We start from the raw sequence: 17,640 nt of genomic DNA on the forward strand, positions 1-17,640 counted from the left end.
TAAAACTCTTATATGTTGTAGTGATCGTTGCATTGGTTGTAAAGTCATATTCGTCTCTAAATTTAAAATTCTATGATTTTGTATATCTTTTATCACACAAATAAAAAATGACAGGAGTAAAATAGAGTGCAACAATGATGAGAGTGAAAAACAATAGAAGAACAATGTATAAAAAATGACAGGAGTAAAATACAGTGCAACAATGATGATAGTGAAAAATAATAGAAGAACACTGTAGGCCTTAGTGTGATTTTTTTTTTTTTCAATATATTTTATTAAGTGCCTGTCTTGCTAATTAGATGTGTAGAAATGAAATTTTCCCGAAGAGTAGTGGTAGTTGTGAAAGTGGTGGTGCATAAAGATAGGGAGATGAAGTGTGGAAGCGTGATGGGGGTAAAAGTAATTTTGTTATTTCATGACTCTCTCTCGTTAACTGAGTTAACTTTTGAGGACATCGGTGGAAGCCAGTGTTATATTTTGTCAAACTAATAGGCCAGTTGCAATTTAAGCAAATTGTTCGAGGACGTAAATGTAATTTGCTTAAATTTTAGCAGAGTCAACATTTTGGATGCCACAGAGTCTTTTCTGATCGAACTCCGTCTTCAGAACGCAAAACTTGAGAGAGAGAGCAGAGCACCGTAATGGGGCTATGGAAGCAGTAAACAATTGAGTGTTTGCTGATCAAAAAAATGGATGAGTATGAGACAGAGGAAAGCGAAAGCGTAAGAGAAAGAGAAAGAGAGAGAAAGATAAAGAGATGGAAACAGAGAGGGGAATTGGGGAGGGAGATGGGTGAAAATTATTCTGTCTTGCAGAAACTGAAGCATCTAATGATCAGTAAGGCGTGCAATTTGACGGCAGATCAGATAGATCATATCGACTCTTTTTACGATCGGCTAAGATTCCTAGCAATCATTCTCAAGGATATGGACGAGAAGCAGCAGCAGCATGAGCTGAACCATGAAGTTAAAAACCTGCCGATGCAAATTGATCATGTGATCTGCAAGACAAGACAACTCATCCGTTCTTTTGATGTTGAAGTTCCAGGGCAGAGGGACAGCAGCAACAACGGTAACAGTTTTTTTGATATTTTAATTGGCACAAATATAATGGAAGAGATTAAGACGATCGAGGCAAAAGTGCTGCAGTTTTATGACCAGATGAATCAGATCCAACTCCTACAAGATGATAAGTCTTTCAATGATGGAGTCCAATCGTCAATGTTAATGGAGAACAGAACCACGGTAGAGGAAGAAATTATGGTCGGCTTTGATAATGAGGCGTTGACTATAAAAGAGCGACTTATTGCTCGAGGGAAGAGGCAGCTACAAATGATTAAAGAGCGACTTATTGCTGGAGGGAACAAGCTGCAACAAATGATGAATTTGTCAAAGTCAATGTCAATGCCAATGCCAATGGGGAACAGAACCATGGTAGATGAAGAAATTACAGTGGGCTTTGAGGATGATGCGTTGACTATAAAAGAGCGACTTGCCGGAGGGAAGCAGCAGCTACAAATGATATCAATTGTTGGGATGCCTGGACTCGGTAAGACTACTTTAGCCACAAAACTGTACAATGATCCTTACATCATACACTACTTTCATATTCGTGCATGGACCTATGCTTCTCAATTACCCAGAAAAACAGATATGTTGTTGGATATTTTACGTTCTGTTAATGTCGTCTTTACCGATGAAATTAAAAACATGACCAATGAGAAGCTAGGCGAAAAGTTGTACAAGCAATTAAAAGGCCAGAGGTATCTCATTGTCATTGATGATTTATGGGATATTGGTGCCTGGGTCAATCTTAAAATGTATTTCCCCAATGACAACAATGGAAGTAGAGTTATGTTTACTAGTCGCCTCAAAGAGGTGGCTATGCATGCCTCACCTGATTGCCATCATCATTGTCTGCGTCCTCTCACTGAAGAAGAGAGTTGGGAGTTGTTACAACGGAAGGTGTTTCAAAATGGACGTTGCCCTCCAGAACTGATTGAAATTGGGAAGCAAATAACGAAAAGATGTGGAGGGCTTCCACTTGCAATTGTTGTAATTGCAGGACTTCTTGCAAAGAACATCAAGACACAAAAGTCGTGGAAAAAAGTTGCCCAAAGTGTAAGCTCATACATTGTTAGTGATCCAAGCCAGTACTTGGACACACTAGCACTGAGTTACAACCACTTGCCTCGCCACTTGAAACCATGCTTTCTCTATTTAGGAGCATTTCCAGAAGATCAAGAAATCTCGGTTGAGAGATTAATTTGGTTATGGATAGCTGAGGGGTTTATACAAAAAATTGAGCAGAAAAGCTTGGAGGAAGTAGCGGAGGGTTACTTAATGGATCTCATTCAAAGAAGTCTGGTAATTGTTGCTCAAAAAAGGTTTGATGGTCGAATTAAAGCATGTCGTATGCATGATTTGTTGCGTGATTTATGCTTGAAGAAAGCCAGAGAAATTAATTTCCTAAAGTGGATTCACAATTATGAAGATTCTTATCCTCCTCCTTCAAGTAATTACAAAGCAAACAACCAATGTCACCTGTGTATCGATTTTGACTTCTTGGAAAAATGTGATCATGTTCTCTTAGAGTCTTATTCCCCAGTAGTTGTTCAATCATTATTGTGCTTCAGAATTAAGTCTGGGAGAGAAATTAGTTACGGCGACAGTCCGTTTGATGACGTGTTCTCGTTTATTTGTTGCAACTTCAAACTTCTTAGAGTGTTGAACATATGGTACATCAATGCCTTCATTTCAAGAGAATTAACACAACTAGTTTATTTGAGGTATTTGGCAATTAATTTGGAAAGTTCTTGTGGATTACCGCCATCAATATCCAATCTCTCAAACCTAGAAACACTTATTATTTCTACACAACGGGGTGAGGTTATTCTGCCATGTAATGTTTGGAAGATTCCAAAGTTGAGGCATCTTTATGCTAAAGGAGGTGCAAAAGTTGACGTGTTTTTATGTTCTGAAGAAGTAACAGATCCCAACCATCCCTTTTTTTTGGTGAATGATCACAACCATCCCTCCATATTAGAAAACCTACGAACCATCACTAACTTAAACTGTTATGGATTTATTCAGGATTTATTGGCAAGAACTCCTTTTCTTACAGAGCTGGGAATTTGTGGACAACTGTTTTCAGATTCGGGGAATTGGATGTTTCTTAACCTAGAAGTTTTAAGACACCTTGAGACTCTGAAGCTATGCAACAGTTTTTTCCCCAGATACACAACTACTGTCAGAGAGGTCAATTTTCCTGCAAATATTAAAAGGCTAACCTTGAAATATACAGGGATAGAGTGGGAGGAGATATCAGTCCTTGGGATGATGTTACCCAACCTTGAGCTTCTCAAATTAGAAAATGATGCTGCCTGGGGACAGCAATGGGAAACAACTGATGGTGGGTTTCCTCGACTCAAATTCTTGAAACTGAAGGAACTCGATGTTGAGCGATGGATCACCTGCTCTGGTCCCTTTCCAAGCCTTCAACACTTATCGTTGGAACGGTGTCAATATCTCAGGGAAATACCATCTAGTTTGGGGGATATACTCACTCTGCAGCTGATTGAGGTAAACTTTTGTCATTTCTCTGTTGAGGAATCTGTCAGGAAAATTAAGGAAGAGCAAGAGAGCATTGGAAATAATTGGTTGAAAGTGCTGATTAGAGGAATCAAACGTGGGGGCCCTTGAGTAAAGTGTAATGATGCAACTTCTAGAGGTATGTTGTTTTTTATATTTATGTTTAATTTTTTCTTTTCTGATTTTGAATTCAACCCTACATAAAATAAAAGTAATCTATCTTGTGTATTGTTAAAATCCACCTACTCTCCACCTACTTCACCCACTTAAACCTACTCTACTAAACCTAACCCACTACACCACTACCACCTCACCTACTCCACTAAACCTAACCCACTAACCCACTACACCACTACCACCTCCACTTCACCTACTCCTTACCTACTACACACTCACCCTCTTCTATATATAGGAATCATGAATCATTGTAATATACATCAACATATCAATCAATAATACAATTCTCTACTTCTTTTTATACATTGAATTTTTACATGGTATCAGAGCAAGGTTAAGAACCTAGCAATTTCGTTTCACCGGCGGGCGGCAATCTCGCCTTGGCCGCCCGCCGGACAAACCCAAATTTCCTAATTTCTTCTTCCATGACAGCTTCTTCAAACGTGTTTCAGAATGATCAAACGCTCAGAGCTTCCAGTACCTTTGTAATTGACTACATCAATATATTCATGGTCCCCTCTAGGGACCTTCCCACTTGACAATCTTTTCTGCTGCTGTTCTCAGTGTTGTTGTTGTTGTTGTTGCTCCTTAATATATCTTGTCCAGAGTTGAACATATAGGAGTTCATTCCACGTGTCAGGTACACCAGGAAGGCACCAATGGCTGCAATCTTGGAATCTCAATGGTGATCGTCTCTCCTCCTCCGTGAAGTTCAGCTTCCTGTAAATTGATGGGTGTGCATCCTTGCGATAATCTGTCATTCTTGTGATGTTCAGATAGAAGACTGGGTCTTCATCCCTTTCATCAACCCCTCCAACACTCTCATTTTCTGTGGATATTCAGAAAGATATGTTGCATTCTTGATTGGCTCTGATCCACTGTCACATTTCCCTCCAGAATTCCATTGTCCACCTCTAAAATGCACAGCAGATGCTTATCCATTCTCAAGGATTCGCCAACATTGGAGGAAAACAAAGTTGCTGAAAATAGTTTTGTTGTCATCATGTTATCTAAGAACAAGGCATCAGGTGGGGCATCAGGTGCGGCCTCAACTGCATCATCTGCACCTTCAACTCAGGCCCAGCCAGCTAGTTTTTCTGCCCCCTTTTTATTTTTTAAAACCCATCTTCTCCACTGCCCCATATATATCTATATATATCTTTTTTTATTATAATATATTACTCAAACACACTCTCTCTCCTCCTATCTCCCATCACTTTGCTGGACACTGAGCAAATTCTCATTATCATTCTTATTATTTTTATTATTATCACATGGGCGTGTTCCCCCTCTTTATAAAAAAACAAAAAAAAAAAAAAAAAAAAAAAAAAAAAAAAAACCAATTTACAAATTTGCACAACACTCATATTTTATTCATCTCCGGGATCAACCCCGATCACATTTTACACACAAAAAAAAAAAAAAAAAAAAAAAACCACAAAACAAAACAACAAACACCCACATCTACAGGCGGGATTTTTCTTCTCTACTCTGCCGCCGGTCTTTTCTTCTTGCCTCCGTCCTGGGCGGCTCTTGACGGTGCTACCTCCGTGCTTCCTAGACCACCAAGCAAATTCACTCCCCGCTGCTCCTCCACTGCAGCATATGGCGGATCTCCAAATCGGAACATCACGGTGGCCTTCCGCTTCAGCTCCTTATTTTCCGCCTTTAGCACACTTATCTCTGCTCGCGCATCCTTATACATGCGTTGGAGCAGAGCCAGTTGGGCGTTTAACTGCTGCACCTCATTTGTCCTACTCTGCAGCCGGTGCGACAAGTTTGTGACCGCAGTCATGGTTTCCACACATGACTTCAGCGTATACTGATTGGCCTCAATATCAGTTTGCACCGCCATTTTTTGCTCCACCGACCGCATCGGAAAGTTCAACGGAGCAAAACCAGAGGTGTTTTGTTGAGGTTCACAGGCCACCGCACTGGTTATCTCTCTTGTTGACTCGTTGAGGTCGGGAAAGAGAGTAAGTAGACCACGGGACGAAGCGGCCATGTTCTGGGTAGCTGGACGGGAAGAAGAGGCCATGTTTTTGGGTTGCTGAGTGTTTCAGCGACGCAGCGATTTCCGACTGGTACTTTCAGAGAAGGATTGGTGGCAACAGAGTGTTACAGAGTATCTTTCTCAGCAAAACGAAGAATTTTTCAGAGGTTTCTCTCAGTTTTTCTGTCTCAGCTTCTGCCCCAGCCTCAGCCTCCGTCTTGGTTAAATAGCCGAGGCAGCCACGCGTATCGCGCGCCACTTGACGCCAGACGACAAACGGGCGCGCCAGCCAAGGCACTGACGCGCCTCGCCATCATGTCCGGCACATCTTTTTATGACTTGGGCTCGCCTTTTGATGGCACGCCTTTTTATGTATTGGGCACGCCTTTTGATGGCACGCCTTTTGAAAGATTGGGCACACCTTTTGAGGGTGCGACTTTTTAAGGGTCCGACAAGACTCTGTAAACTGTCCCGACATAGATTCTGGTTAGTTTCTACAAGGGTCCGACAAGACTCTGTAAACTGTCCCGACATAGATTCCGGTTAGTTTCTACAAGGGTCCGACAAGACTCTGTAAACTGTCCCGACATTGATTCCGGTTAGTTTCTACAAGGGTCCGACAAGACTCTGTAAACTGTCCCGACATTGATTCCGGTTAGCTCCTTCATGGGTCCGACAAGACTGTAAACTGTCCCGACATTGATTCCGGTTAGTTTCTACAAGGGTCCAGCAAGACTTTGTAAACTGTCCCGACATTGATTCCGGTTAGTTTCTACAAGGGTCCAGCAAGACTCCGTAAACTGTCACAACAACTGTCACAACATTGTCTGCTACAACGGTCCGACATGACCCCATAAACTGTCTTCTACAACGGTCCGACATGACCCCATAAACTGTCTTCTACATCGGTCTGACACCGCCATCCAGTGTCCTCTACACCGTTATGACACCCCCATACAGTGTCCTCTACAACGTTATGACACCACCATACAGTGTCCTCTACAACGTTATGACACCACCATCCAGTGTCTTCACCAATGGTCTGACACGACCATACAGTGTCTCCTATCCTTTTTTATTTTTATGTATTTTCTTGTTTTGTTACTCTCTCCAAACTCAAGTTGGTTAGTTCCTATCCCCCTTGAGTTTGCGGGGGGCTGTTAAAATCCACCTACTCTCCACCTACTTCACCCACTTAAACCTACTCTACTAAACCTAACCCACTACACCACTACCACCTCACCTACTCCACTAAACCTAACCCACTAACCCACTACACCACTACCACCTCCACTTCACCTACTCCTTACCTACTACACACTCACCCTCTTCTATATATAGGAATCATGAATCATTGTAATATACATCAACATATCAATCAATAATACAATTCTCTACTTCTTTTTATACATTGAATTTTTACATGTATATATAAACTAACCTAAAACTCTATGCATGGTCTTAAACAAATAATTAAAATTTTATCTTACAAATTAAAGTAATAATTCTAAAATTTAAAAAGAAAAAATAGTAAAAATTATGTGAATGAATTGTTTTCATTTAAATTGCACTAAAGTGGTGTTTTAATTGTGTTGTTATTAATATTTTATTTTAAATATTAACTAATAGATATATATATGTGTGTGTGTGTGTGTGTGTGTGTCATTACGTGGGTTAGTAATATTTTAGAGCAAAAACATTGAATGAATTATAAAAATTACATTTAGCATACAAGATAAATAATATGTACTTTTATATTAGATTTTCTCAAATGACATAACAACGAAAATTTTTAATTTACAATTACATAATAAAATTCATTTAAAATTTGTTAAAATCGAAAATAAATTGGAAAATGAAATAATTTTTTTATTTTATTGAAAGAGTAAGCATTAACCCCTTTTCCCAAGCCATCCAAAATGAAGTCATCTCTAACCCGCATCAAGCTCCACCTCTAAATCATTTCACTCCTCTTGTCAACCACTGTCAACTCATGTTTTAGTTCCCTTCCTAGACACAAATTTTTATTCCCCTTCCCCCAATTACCCTTACAATTTTCAATCCTACAATCAACGTCTAAGTGAACTTTGTTAGAATCTATACTAGCCATATTCTATGATCTTTATCCTCATTAACTAAACGAAGCCCTTGTAAATAATCTCATCGAATGGATTATAAAAACATGGAATGGTTAGGTCAACTATTAAAAATATGAGGAAAAAAATCAAATCAATTAGAAAATGGCTAAAAAAAAATGTCATTTTCATTGGGGTCAAGTATGTCTTATGTTTGGTGCAAGTTATTTCTTGTGTTTGATGCAAGTCTTTTATGTGTTAGACTTTCATCCAAACAATACGAATATATAGTGCAAATTTTTTTAATTTACCTCACTGATACGCAATTCTCTTAAAATATGAACCTAAGGCTGGACGCAAGTTTAGATATTCACAAACTGAATATTACAACATTTGTACCATCTTATCTTGACCCAAGTCCATTTAATATCTTTTCTTTGTCCTATCCAGCAATATAAACCAACATTTTTTACTTTTTAGTTTGAAAATTAATTAATTTAAATATTCTAGCTATAATTAATTATATATATAAGAGAAATCAATCTATACACAATTAAAAATATAAACCTATAAATATTGTCTAAACGTATAGAGTTTTTTTTTGTTGATATAAATCATTTTGTTAGCCAATGTTTGTATCATGGATAAAAATAGATAAAAATTCTAATTTGACCTTAATATCTTTGAATTGAACTGCTAAGACCGGTCTTAGACTTGTTGAACCATTCAACTTATAGTTAGTATTAGAAAATTACGTGTATTTAAAATTTACTTAAATGGTAATTTTGTAATCTACTTAAAAATTTATGAATTTTGTATTTTCAATTCATTGTTCATAAATAAAAATTTTATTTGAAAAATAAGTGAAAACAATAACTATTATAAGGTGGGTAAATTACACACCTCCCTTGAGATTTCTGACAATTATATTGGCCTCCTATTTTTTTCAGAAATTACACTGACCTCCCTTGAGGTTTATTTTTTATTTGCATATTCCCCCTTTCCATTAGTTGACTGTTAGTTTGACTAATTGTTATTTTTTTTAATTTATTTATTTGTTTTTGTGAAAGTCAGTGATTAGTTGTTAGATTATCACATAGGGGGGTTTTAGTTTGATTTTGTATAACATTTGAAGTGATTATCTATAAATTAAAAATAAAATAAATCAATTAATTATTTTTTAGGCAAACAAATTAATATGAATTATTGAAGCCAAATGAAAAATACAAGAACTTGTATGTATGTAATGCAATAAATTATATATATATATATATTTATAGTTAAACCATGTGAGTATTTAAAAATATTATTTAATACTATTCAAATAAATACAAGTGTTGTCCCAATTTTATTTTTATTAATTTAGATAGTAAGACTCATGATATCCAAAAAAAAAAAAAAAAAAAAAAAAAAAAAAGTGAAGAAGAAGATAGTAAGACTCATCAATTTTATCTTATTTTTTTTAAGACAACTAAATTGTATGATGTCAAGTATTGATTAAAAACTACCAAATAACTTCTCTTATATTTATATAATTAATTTTTGAATTTGTTTCATCATCACTTTTGTTGTGACAATAGGTTATTCTAAAATAAAAAATGCTTGAGAGCCCGAAAAGGAGGGGCTCGAATGGGTGTGTGTTGGGGGTTCGCCTGGATGACCGGGTGAAAACTTATCTACCGCGGTTACCTTTGTTGACTGCGGCTGTCAACCTTCTCGCCGGACGACCGGCCGGACGTCCACCCGGACGACCGGAAAGGTGAATTTTGAGCCATTCGAGCCAACCTCCTTCTCGGGCTACCCAGCACTGCTCTTCTAAAATACATAACATTTTATATGTAACATATGCAAGTTATAACATTTGTGGTGTTGATTACCACAAATATTATAACTAAATTTTTTTCAGTCATAACTAAAAAAAATGACTCATAACCAAACACAACACAAGGTATAACCAAAATAATAATGGCATATTTAATGTTTATTAAAAAAAATATCTCTAATGTTAAAATTACTAAACTAACCCTCCCATTAACGCCGTTAATCACAGGGAAAGTCAGTGTAATTTTAGAAAAAGAAGGGGAGATCAGTGTGATTGTCAAGAACCTCAATCAAGGTGACTGTAATTTATCCTTATAAGTTTTATATATATATATATATATATATTATTTACATATATTTAAGATAATTGCATAAAAAAATTGATATTAAAATTTTTAATAATATTTAGAGTTATGTTAGGGACCCCAAATAAATTACCAAATTTTTTTACCAAACCTCTCACATGGGTGTGGGATCCACACATGTGATTTGTGTGGTTCTCACATCCATGTGAGAGGTTTGGTAGAAAATTTGGTAATTTATTTGGGATCCATAGCATTTTCCTAATATTTATGCTACATTTGGATAATGTTTACAGGGAAAGCAAAATTAAATTAATTAAACAAAAATGGTTATTTTTGTACTATTATCTAATTCATTTTTTTTTTTTTTTTATATTCTTAACCTAACTAGAACAAAATATGGTTTCTTTCACTCCATTTTCATTATTTTTTTTTCATTTTTTAATTTAACTAAGCATATGGCATTTTATGTTTTTCAAATTTCATTTTCAATTTTAATTTTTGTAATTTTTTTTGGAATATGTTATATATATAATGTATTGAGTAACAATATTCATGTGATCTAATAAGTATTTAAAAGTAATTCAAAAAATTATCAAAAAATAAAGTGTATCGAGTATGTGTGTGCTAAAAGTTTACCACACAACCAATATCTGAACTTCCTCCTAGAATTCTGGGAACACAGCTGTAGAACACGCAGCCTATATAGATCCACGTCTACACAATTAGAAGAATAACTAAGCCTTCGTTTGGCAATGACTTTTTTAGTTGACTTTTTGACTTTTTTGGCTTTTTTAGCCTGGGACTTTTTTGTTCGTTTGGTATTCTTGATTGACTTTTTTTTTGACTTTTTAGCTTTGAAACGGTGGATTTTTTTTTTGTCCTTTTGTGATTTTGACTTTTTGTGATTTTTTAACCTTTTTTTGTCCTTTTGTGATTATTTAGCCAAAAATGAAAACCAAACAACCCCTAACTCGATTGCTTGTCAACCGAGAGGGCACTTCAATGATAAAGTTAGTAAATTAATATCCCATGATATTTCGACAAATTAACGGTAACTCAAATTAACACACATAAACTCACATACCTCTCAAATTGACACACATAAACTCACATACCTCTCACACATGGGGGTGCTTATATAAAGATGTCCTCCTAGAAGTAGTGATCAAGTCAAACACTTATTCCTTTTAGAAATAATACTAGATGATTCATCTCTCCCAGTTAGGTTACGGTTAACCTCTCAAAAGAGTCCTAAATACACCCAACCTAGGAGTCATTCATTCACTAGGATTTTTGTCTTTCACCAAATACCTTAGCCTAGACATGGATCATTTTCATACCTCGGCCAATCACATTCCACCATGTGGCACTTCAGGCCAAGGTCATGCCACGCGGACATGTTGAAAATTATGTCCCCACACCTGGCTCCTAGATACTATCACCTCAGGAACCATAACCACAACTAAGGCTACTGAAGACAAAGCAACAATGACAACTATAACACACCTATAAAACTATCATAAGGATGTAGGATAGTAATACACAATCCTCTCCTCTATAACAAACTTAGTTAGTTAGAATCTATAACTAATCTAGAGATACTTTGTTTTGTTTCCATGTATACATTGATCAAAGACTTCTATGTGTAGTTGAGTTCATAATGAAATAATAGAAAATATCCTTTTTGCTCTCTCTCTCTCTCTCTCTCTCTATTTTCTTCATGGTATCAGAGTGAATTAAAGTAAGAGGAACATTGAAATTAGTATTAGTCAATACAAAAGGATGTTTGTGACTCTTTGAGGCACAACAATGACTGCAAAAAGAAGAACAGTCTTTATGAGAAATGGAAAAACCACAAGTTTTAGCTATATGATGAAAAACATTTGAAGAAGGATGCCCTAGTCTTTTATGCCAAGTGGCAGCTGGAGAACTAATACTAGAAAAAACCTTTGAATAGTGATCAAAATGAGAGGGAAGGAAACTGATAGAGACCGTTCTGCTGATGACCTTTACATAGAACTTGGTTGCTGTGTTTGTCCTAAATAACAAATGATTTATCAATAAATGTAATGGTGGAAGCATTATCTGATGTGAGTTGAACATAAAGCAAAATAGATGAAATTTGTGGAACATGCCATACATTATTAAGTTTGAATTTGGAGGGAGTAGATAATGTTGTTGTTTCTTCTCTTAGTCATGTTTCTGTTTCTCCTAATCCTAGTCCTCTTGCTAACGATCATGTCCTCTTCTTCCTCTGTTCCTTTTTCTTCCTCTCCAGTTGGTATCAGTCTTACTATTCCTATTTTACCTCCTCATTTGCCTCTTAATTCTCATACAATGATATAACTAGAGCTAAAGATGTTGCACCTTCCTCTTCTTTGTGTCTAACAGCTTCTTTACTTCCCAAGATGCAATTGCAATTTGAATTGCACTGTTTTGTTTCTACCCGTATTAGTTTTATTCATAATAAGTATGTTTTGATATATGTTGAAAAATCTAGAAATCTCCTAATATTGATTTGTGATTATGTATCAATTTTAAGCACTAAATATCAATCCCAATCAAACAATCAAGACAAATCGATACAACGATTTTAACGTGGAAAAATCACAATTGGAGCGCCTCCAATTGTGATTAAAAAACCACGGGCAAAAGCCACAAAACAATTTTCTAAAAAGACATAAAGGAATTACACAGGTATACTCTTAATTACCTAGCGAATCCACGCCCAAATTGAACCAACCCCTATGTGTCTCTTCCAGCCCCGTCTGTACCTCGGAATTGTTTTGACGATGAGCCTCTCCAGAATCCACCAAAGTTTCAGGCTCGAATTCTTTAGAATCCACTGAAGAACAACTCTCTCTTTTGTATAGAATAAACAAATAATCCTTTGATGTATATTCTTTAAACCATGAGTTGAATACTCAATCAAACATTAAAGAAAACTAGCAAAATAGCCCTAGATACAAACTCTAATATCCAAGAAGATCTCAAAAACCTAATCCTAGTTTTTGGACTAAAACAAGTACTTATAGAAATCTGGGACTGTGAAGCTCGCTTGAGCGAAGACTCTCTCCCTTGAGTGAGGAACCAAAAACGCGTGTTTTCGATAAGTGGCTTCGCTCGAGCCAAACTACCTGCGCTTGAGCGTACAAACATCCTTCTCAGGTTTTTTACAGACGCAGCCTTCGCTCGAGCGAGAACTCCTTCGCTCTAGCGAGTAAGGGCGGACAAGCAACTTCGAATGCAATTTTGCATTTTGCTTTGGGGGTGCTGCCTCTCAACCCCACCGTGGCGCTGTTCCGGACCCACCAAGGGGCGCTTTTCCCTGGACCCCCGCGAGCTGATTGGGCAGCTCGATCCCCGTCATAGTCAGCGAAGTGGCATGTAAGACACAATTCGGGTTGGATTCGCATCTAAAAACTCATAGCCTCACTGAAATAAAAAGTGTGAAAACAAGTACAACTGAAAGGAGTTTTGTCAATCGGAATTGCCAAGAATAAAAACCTCACACATGTTAAAAAACAAATAAGAAAAAACAGGAGTTTGTGTTTTTAAGATGCTATCGAAATCTACCGTAGGGTCATCATTTGACCAGTGACCCAGCTAGGTCCATATTCTTGGGTAGGCTGGCAAAGCCCAAAAAGTGCTTGGGTTGAGACTGGGTCTAGGTGTTGTAGACTGACTAGTTAGCCCTTGAGAGGTGATCAATCAGCCCATTTGTTCGACGCACAAGCAAAAAATAGGAAAAACGTTTTTTTTTTTTTTTTAAAAAAAGATTGTTAGTGTTAGGCACCTCACTAGCTCTTCAGGGCTTGGGCCTAAAATTTTTGGCTCTGGCATGGCGTGGCCCACTAGAAAAAAACCTATTGAGCTTAGCCACTGAAGAGCTTGGGCACCAATTTCACGAGTTGAGCCAACCTTGCCTGAGTGTACACACAATGCAAATTCTCAGGTCAAGACCTACCATCTTCAGATCTAATCAGTAATTTTCCTCCTATGATGGATATACTGATTTGAGTATATCAAGTGAGCATAGGGCTGGGATAACTGTGCTCAAACGAAGTTGATGTTTAAACAACATACTGAATCTCTTCTTCTAATGCATTTGCTAAAATATAATATTTGGAAAAAATGAGTGGTACCCCTTTATCAATTTTGTGTTGGCTATTTGTATTAAGAACAATACCTTTTTTTTTTCTCGTATAATTTGGTAAAATTTCAAAATTATTTCCATTTTTTGGAAACAAAAATGAGACACAAAACAAGTTTTTGTTTCCCGTTTTCAAAATATTTGTAAAACATAAACAAAAGATTAAAACATAAACATTACCAAATGGGTGTTTAAGAGCTCAACCTCGAGAAAAATCGAGAGAGTGGGAGGAGATGTTGATCCTTAGCTTGTTACCCAATCTTTGTTGAGAAGTGTTGATATGATAAGTACTGAATATTTGCCACTCGACCGTAGATCCAACTATGAATACATAGTTCTCTGTATATTGGTTGTATTTTTTCTAATCATTGCACAACCGCAATCATTGTGGACGTATGCTAATTTTGGGATGAACCACTTTCAATCTTGTGTTCTTGTGTGTATGTATAATTTATAATTCCTATTTTATTCCTTTCTATTTTCGTGTCTCACTCATCCTGATTAGGTATTCCGCATGGGTAACAACTTGCCAAAGATCTTGATCTAACTAGTGGAAAACTTTGGACTAACCTGTGCGCTACCGCATTGAAACATCTTATAATGTTATGTCTATTGTGATATTTCTATTTTTTGTCATGTTCTTTTTCTTTTTCTTTTCTGAACTTTTTTTTTCTTTTAAGATTTCACATAGGAAGATTAATAAGGAATGCAACTTCACAGTGAATTTTAATTTTCTCAAGTGGAATTTCATTGTTTTTGGTAGTACTTGCATATCCTTTGGCTAAAAATGTAAAACCAATTTGATAACATGTTTCAGGATGAAGATTGTCTTGCTTATGGCTTCCCTCCCTTGTTCTGAATCAAACAGAAATGGTGTTTTCAAAGGTGCTATCAGAGAAAATGTACCAATTAGAGATTGAGTGTTTGATTGCGCTAGAAATTGCTAGTTAAGTGTGCTTTTTATGTAATATAACTGTGTGTGAGTGCTTGTTTGTAATATCTAACTACTGAATTAACCCAAAAAAATATATAACTACTGTTTACGAGGAAATTGTTGGAGTATTATTCTGTTTTGCTTATTGTCAAAATATAAAAATGGAGTAGAGTTTGTGACTTTAAATTCACATGGTTTAAGCAGATTTAGGTGTTTGGCATGGCTGGCCAGCCACTTCAACTGGGAGGAACAGAGCATTTGAGTTGACAATGTATCTTTTATTTGTCATATAGGTTGCATGCATGATACATCACTTATTCACCATGCATTAATAGTTTTGAGTGGTGGAGATATACAGAAAGAAAAATTGTACAATTTTTTTTGTATAGAGTGATGCGGCGTATTATGGTCTCTTGATTTAAAAACAGAATTTTCTTCATTGTGATCTTGATTACAAATGAGTAATGTTATACAACTTGGATTACATTGATCTTAAAAACTACTAAACACATATTAGGTGTTTTATATTCATTCAACAAGGGATATAAAAAGTGTGACGGCCATTCCAGATAACAGTGAGGTTAATTAGAGTACAATACTTTTTATTGTTGAGCTGCTGCCATTGTTCAGTTCTGCCAGCACTTTGGCAACTGCAATGTACATGAGCCTGCCCGCCGTGAATCCTAGAAACAAAAACAAAAATAAAAACAACAAAAACATATTGGGATTCTTACTACTGCTAATGCATATGATACCCTCAGCATCAAAATGAGCATGCTCAGATAATTTCTTTAAGATTTTTTACCTCAATCAAAGATGATCGTCCTTGATCTTGACCCATGACTAAAGCATATGCGACAATAACAGTAAAAGGTGATTATTTATTCTTCAATTAGTTTTGGGATTAAAAAATAAGATTCAACTTGCCATACTAAAACAATACTAACCAATGTTGTTCTTGCTAGTGCCACCAGTGCTGAGAGGAAATTGAAAAAGAGAGCTTTCAAGAGACTGAAACCGGATCTTACCAACTAAGAAGCACAACTACGGATATGGATGTGGACACAGACGCGAATGCAGACATGGGACAAGGCGAGTTCAAAAAATGGGGATGTGGAAGGCGGGGACACGGCAATAAAATATGCTTTCATATATATATATATATATATATATATTTTATCTAGATTGATATTACATCCACAAACAATCAATATTAACAAAAACTAACTCTAATTCTATTTTTATTTTATTTTTTAAAAAGTACTTTTAAATTAACACTTACAGTTTATATCTTTTTTTATGGATGATCTATTAAGTATTTAAATTTTAAGAAAAAAATAATAAACATTCAACATTTATCAAAAAGCACTAAATAAAATGGAAAAAAAACAAATTGAAATGTCCCTAGTGTGTTCTCGAAGTGTCCCCGGCGTGTCGCTTGAAAATAAATTAATTAAATAAGAGGACAGGCCATGTGGTGTGTCCCATACCTCGACATGTTTGTGTATCCGACACGGATACGACACTTGTTTTGCAGTGTCTGTGCTTCATAGCTTACCAAGATTCCAAAATCATGTATCTGCATAGGGGGTTTGACAAAAGATATAGCACCGACAGAAAGTTTAATTACATTTATAATTAAAAAATGAAAAGTTTTTAAGGATGAAATACAAGATTTAGTGTTGCCCAAAGTATGATTATATTCTAATGTGGCGTTCATAACGACAAAATATAACTACGCCAACATGGCAAATCCTTAATGACGCACAACAAAAATATGTCAACAAAATTTAGATCAAATATTTCCTTTAAGATAAATTATGTTAACATGTGGACTAATAATATGAAGTGTCAAATATCATGTTGATCACACTATGAATATCCTTCTGGGTAAATATCATGAACTACACACATGTACCAAGTCCAATTCATTCTGCACTTTTGATGTATACATAAAAATAACGAAAAATTGCACTAATAGTTCTTATACTTTACCCCTTGTGTCATTTTGGTCATGTAATTTCAATTCAATTGATTTTGCACCTTACTTTCAAGTTTTTTGTCAATTAAGTCCAATTGAAAATGGCCATTAATTTCACTGAAATTTCACACGTGAACAACAAACGTCATGTTTTCAAGGGTAAAATAGTCCATTCGCCCATACCCCATCCAATTTTGTGAGTTACGCTTCGGTATCTCTAAATGCACCTCAAATTTGTGGTTGGACATCTCATTTCTTTGAGCATGCTAATTCCTGAATTCAAATTTTGTTCTTTTTCTTTGAGCACCCCAGTTAACACCAACTTTACCCCCATCCATCCCAACCTCTCCACACCACCACCACCGCCCCATCATCTCCAGCAACATCTCCCCGTCCCTTCCCACAGTGTGCAACGGCCTCCCTTTCCCTTCCTGCAGCCCGACACTAGCTCCTTTCCTTACCCGTCAAACGATACCCCTAAACCCCACATTCCCTCTCAATTTCCTTCCCCACCAGCTGACATGACTGCCGCCACCCAATGCGATCTCCATAAATTTGGTTTGGTGGTTTGTGTCCTAACCACCACTATTTGTTTAGTGGTATACATCTGA

General features: G+C 36.3%; 1 protein-coding gene across 5 annotated transcripts; it reads left to right on the forward strand.

The window, feature by feature from the left end:
- The first annotated feature begins 474 nt into the window (after nucleotides 1-474).
- Nucleotides 475-16,346, forward strand: LOC114266636 (putative late blight resistance protein homolog R1A-3). Of its 5 annotated transcripts, none has more exons than XR_014343685.1 (3): nucleotides 475-3,729; nucleotides 9,416-9,594; nucleotides 14,932-15,165. XR_014343685.1 is itself a non-coding variant. In XM_028207673.2 (2 exons), exon 1 carries the CDS (start codon nucleotides 690-692, stop codon nucleotides 3,699-3,701), a length of 3,012 nt encoding a protein of 1,003 aa, XP_028063474.2. In that variant the 5' UTR covers nucleotides 475-689; the 3' UTR covers nucleotides 3,702-3,729; nucleotides 16,014-16,346. The 5 variants fall into 5 exon arrangements, 3 of the variants coding, with proteins under 3 accessions (XP_028063474.2, XP_028063536.2, XP_028063385.2); XR_003630751.2 differs by lacking the exon at nucleotides 9,416-9,594 and adding an exon at nucleotides 9,886-9,951 and having other exon boundaries at nucleotides 14,931-15,165; XM_028207673.2 differs by lacking the exons at nucleotides 9,416-9,594; nucleotides 14,932-15,165 and adding an exon at nucleotides 16,014-16,346.
- Nucleotides 16,347-17,640: the final 1,294 nt, after the last annotated feature.

Source organism: Camellia sinensis, chromosome 11 (genome assembly GCF_055761805.1).
Source record: "Camellia sinensis isolate YWXY chromosome 11, ASM5576180v1, whole genome shotgun sequence".
Lineage (NCBI taxonomy): Eukaryota > Viridiplantae > Streptophyta > Magnoliopsida > Ericales > Theaceae > Camellia > Camellia sinensis.

Excerpts from the sequence above, each read along its gene's own strand:
- LOC114266636 (XM_028207673.2), top strand. The coding sequence starts at position 690 with ATGGATGAGTATGAGACAGAGGAAAGCGAAAGCGTAAGAGAAAGAGAA.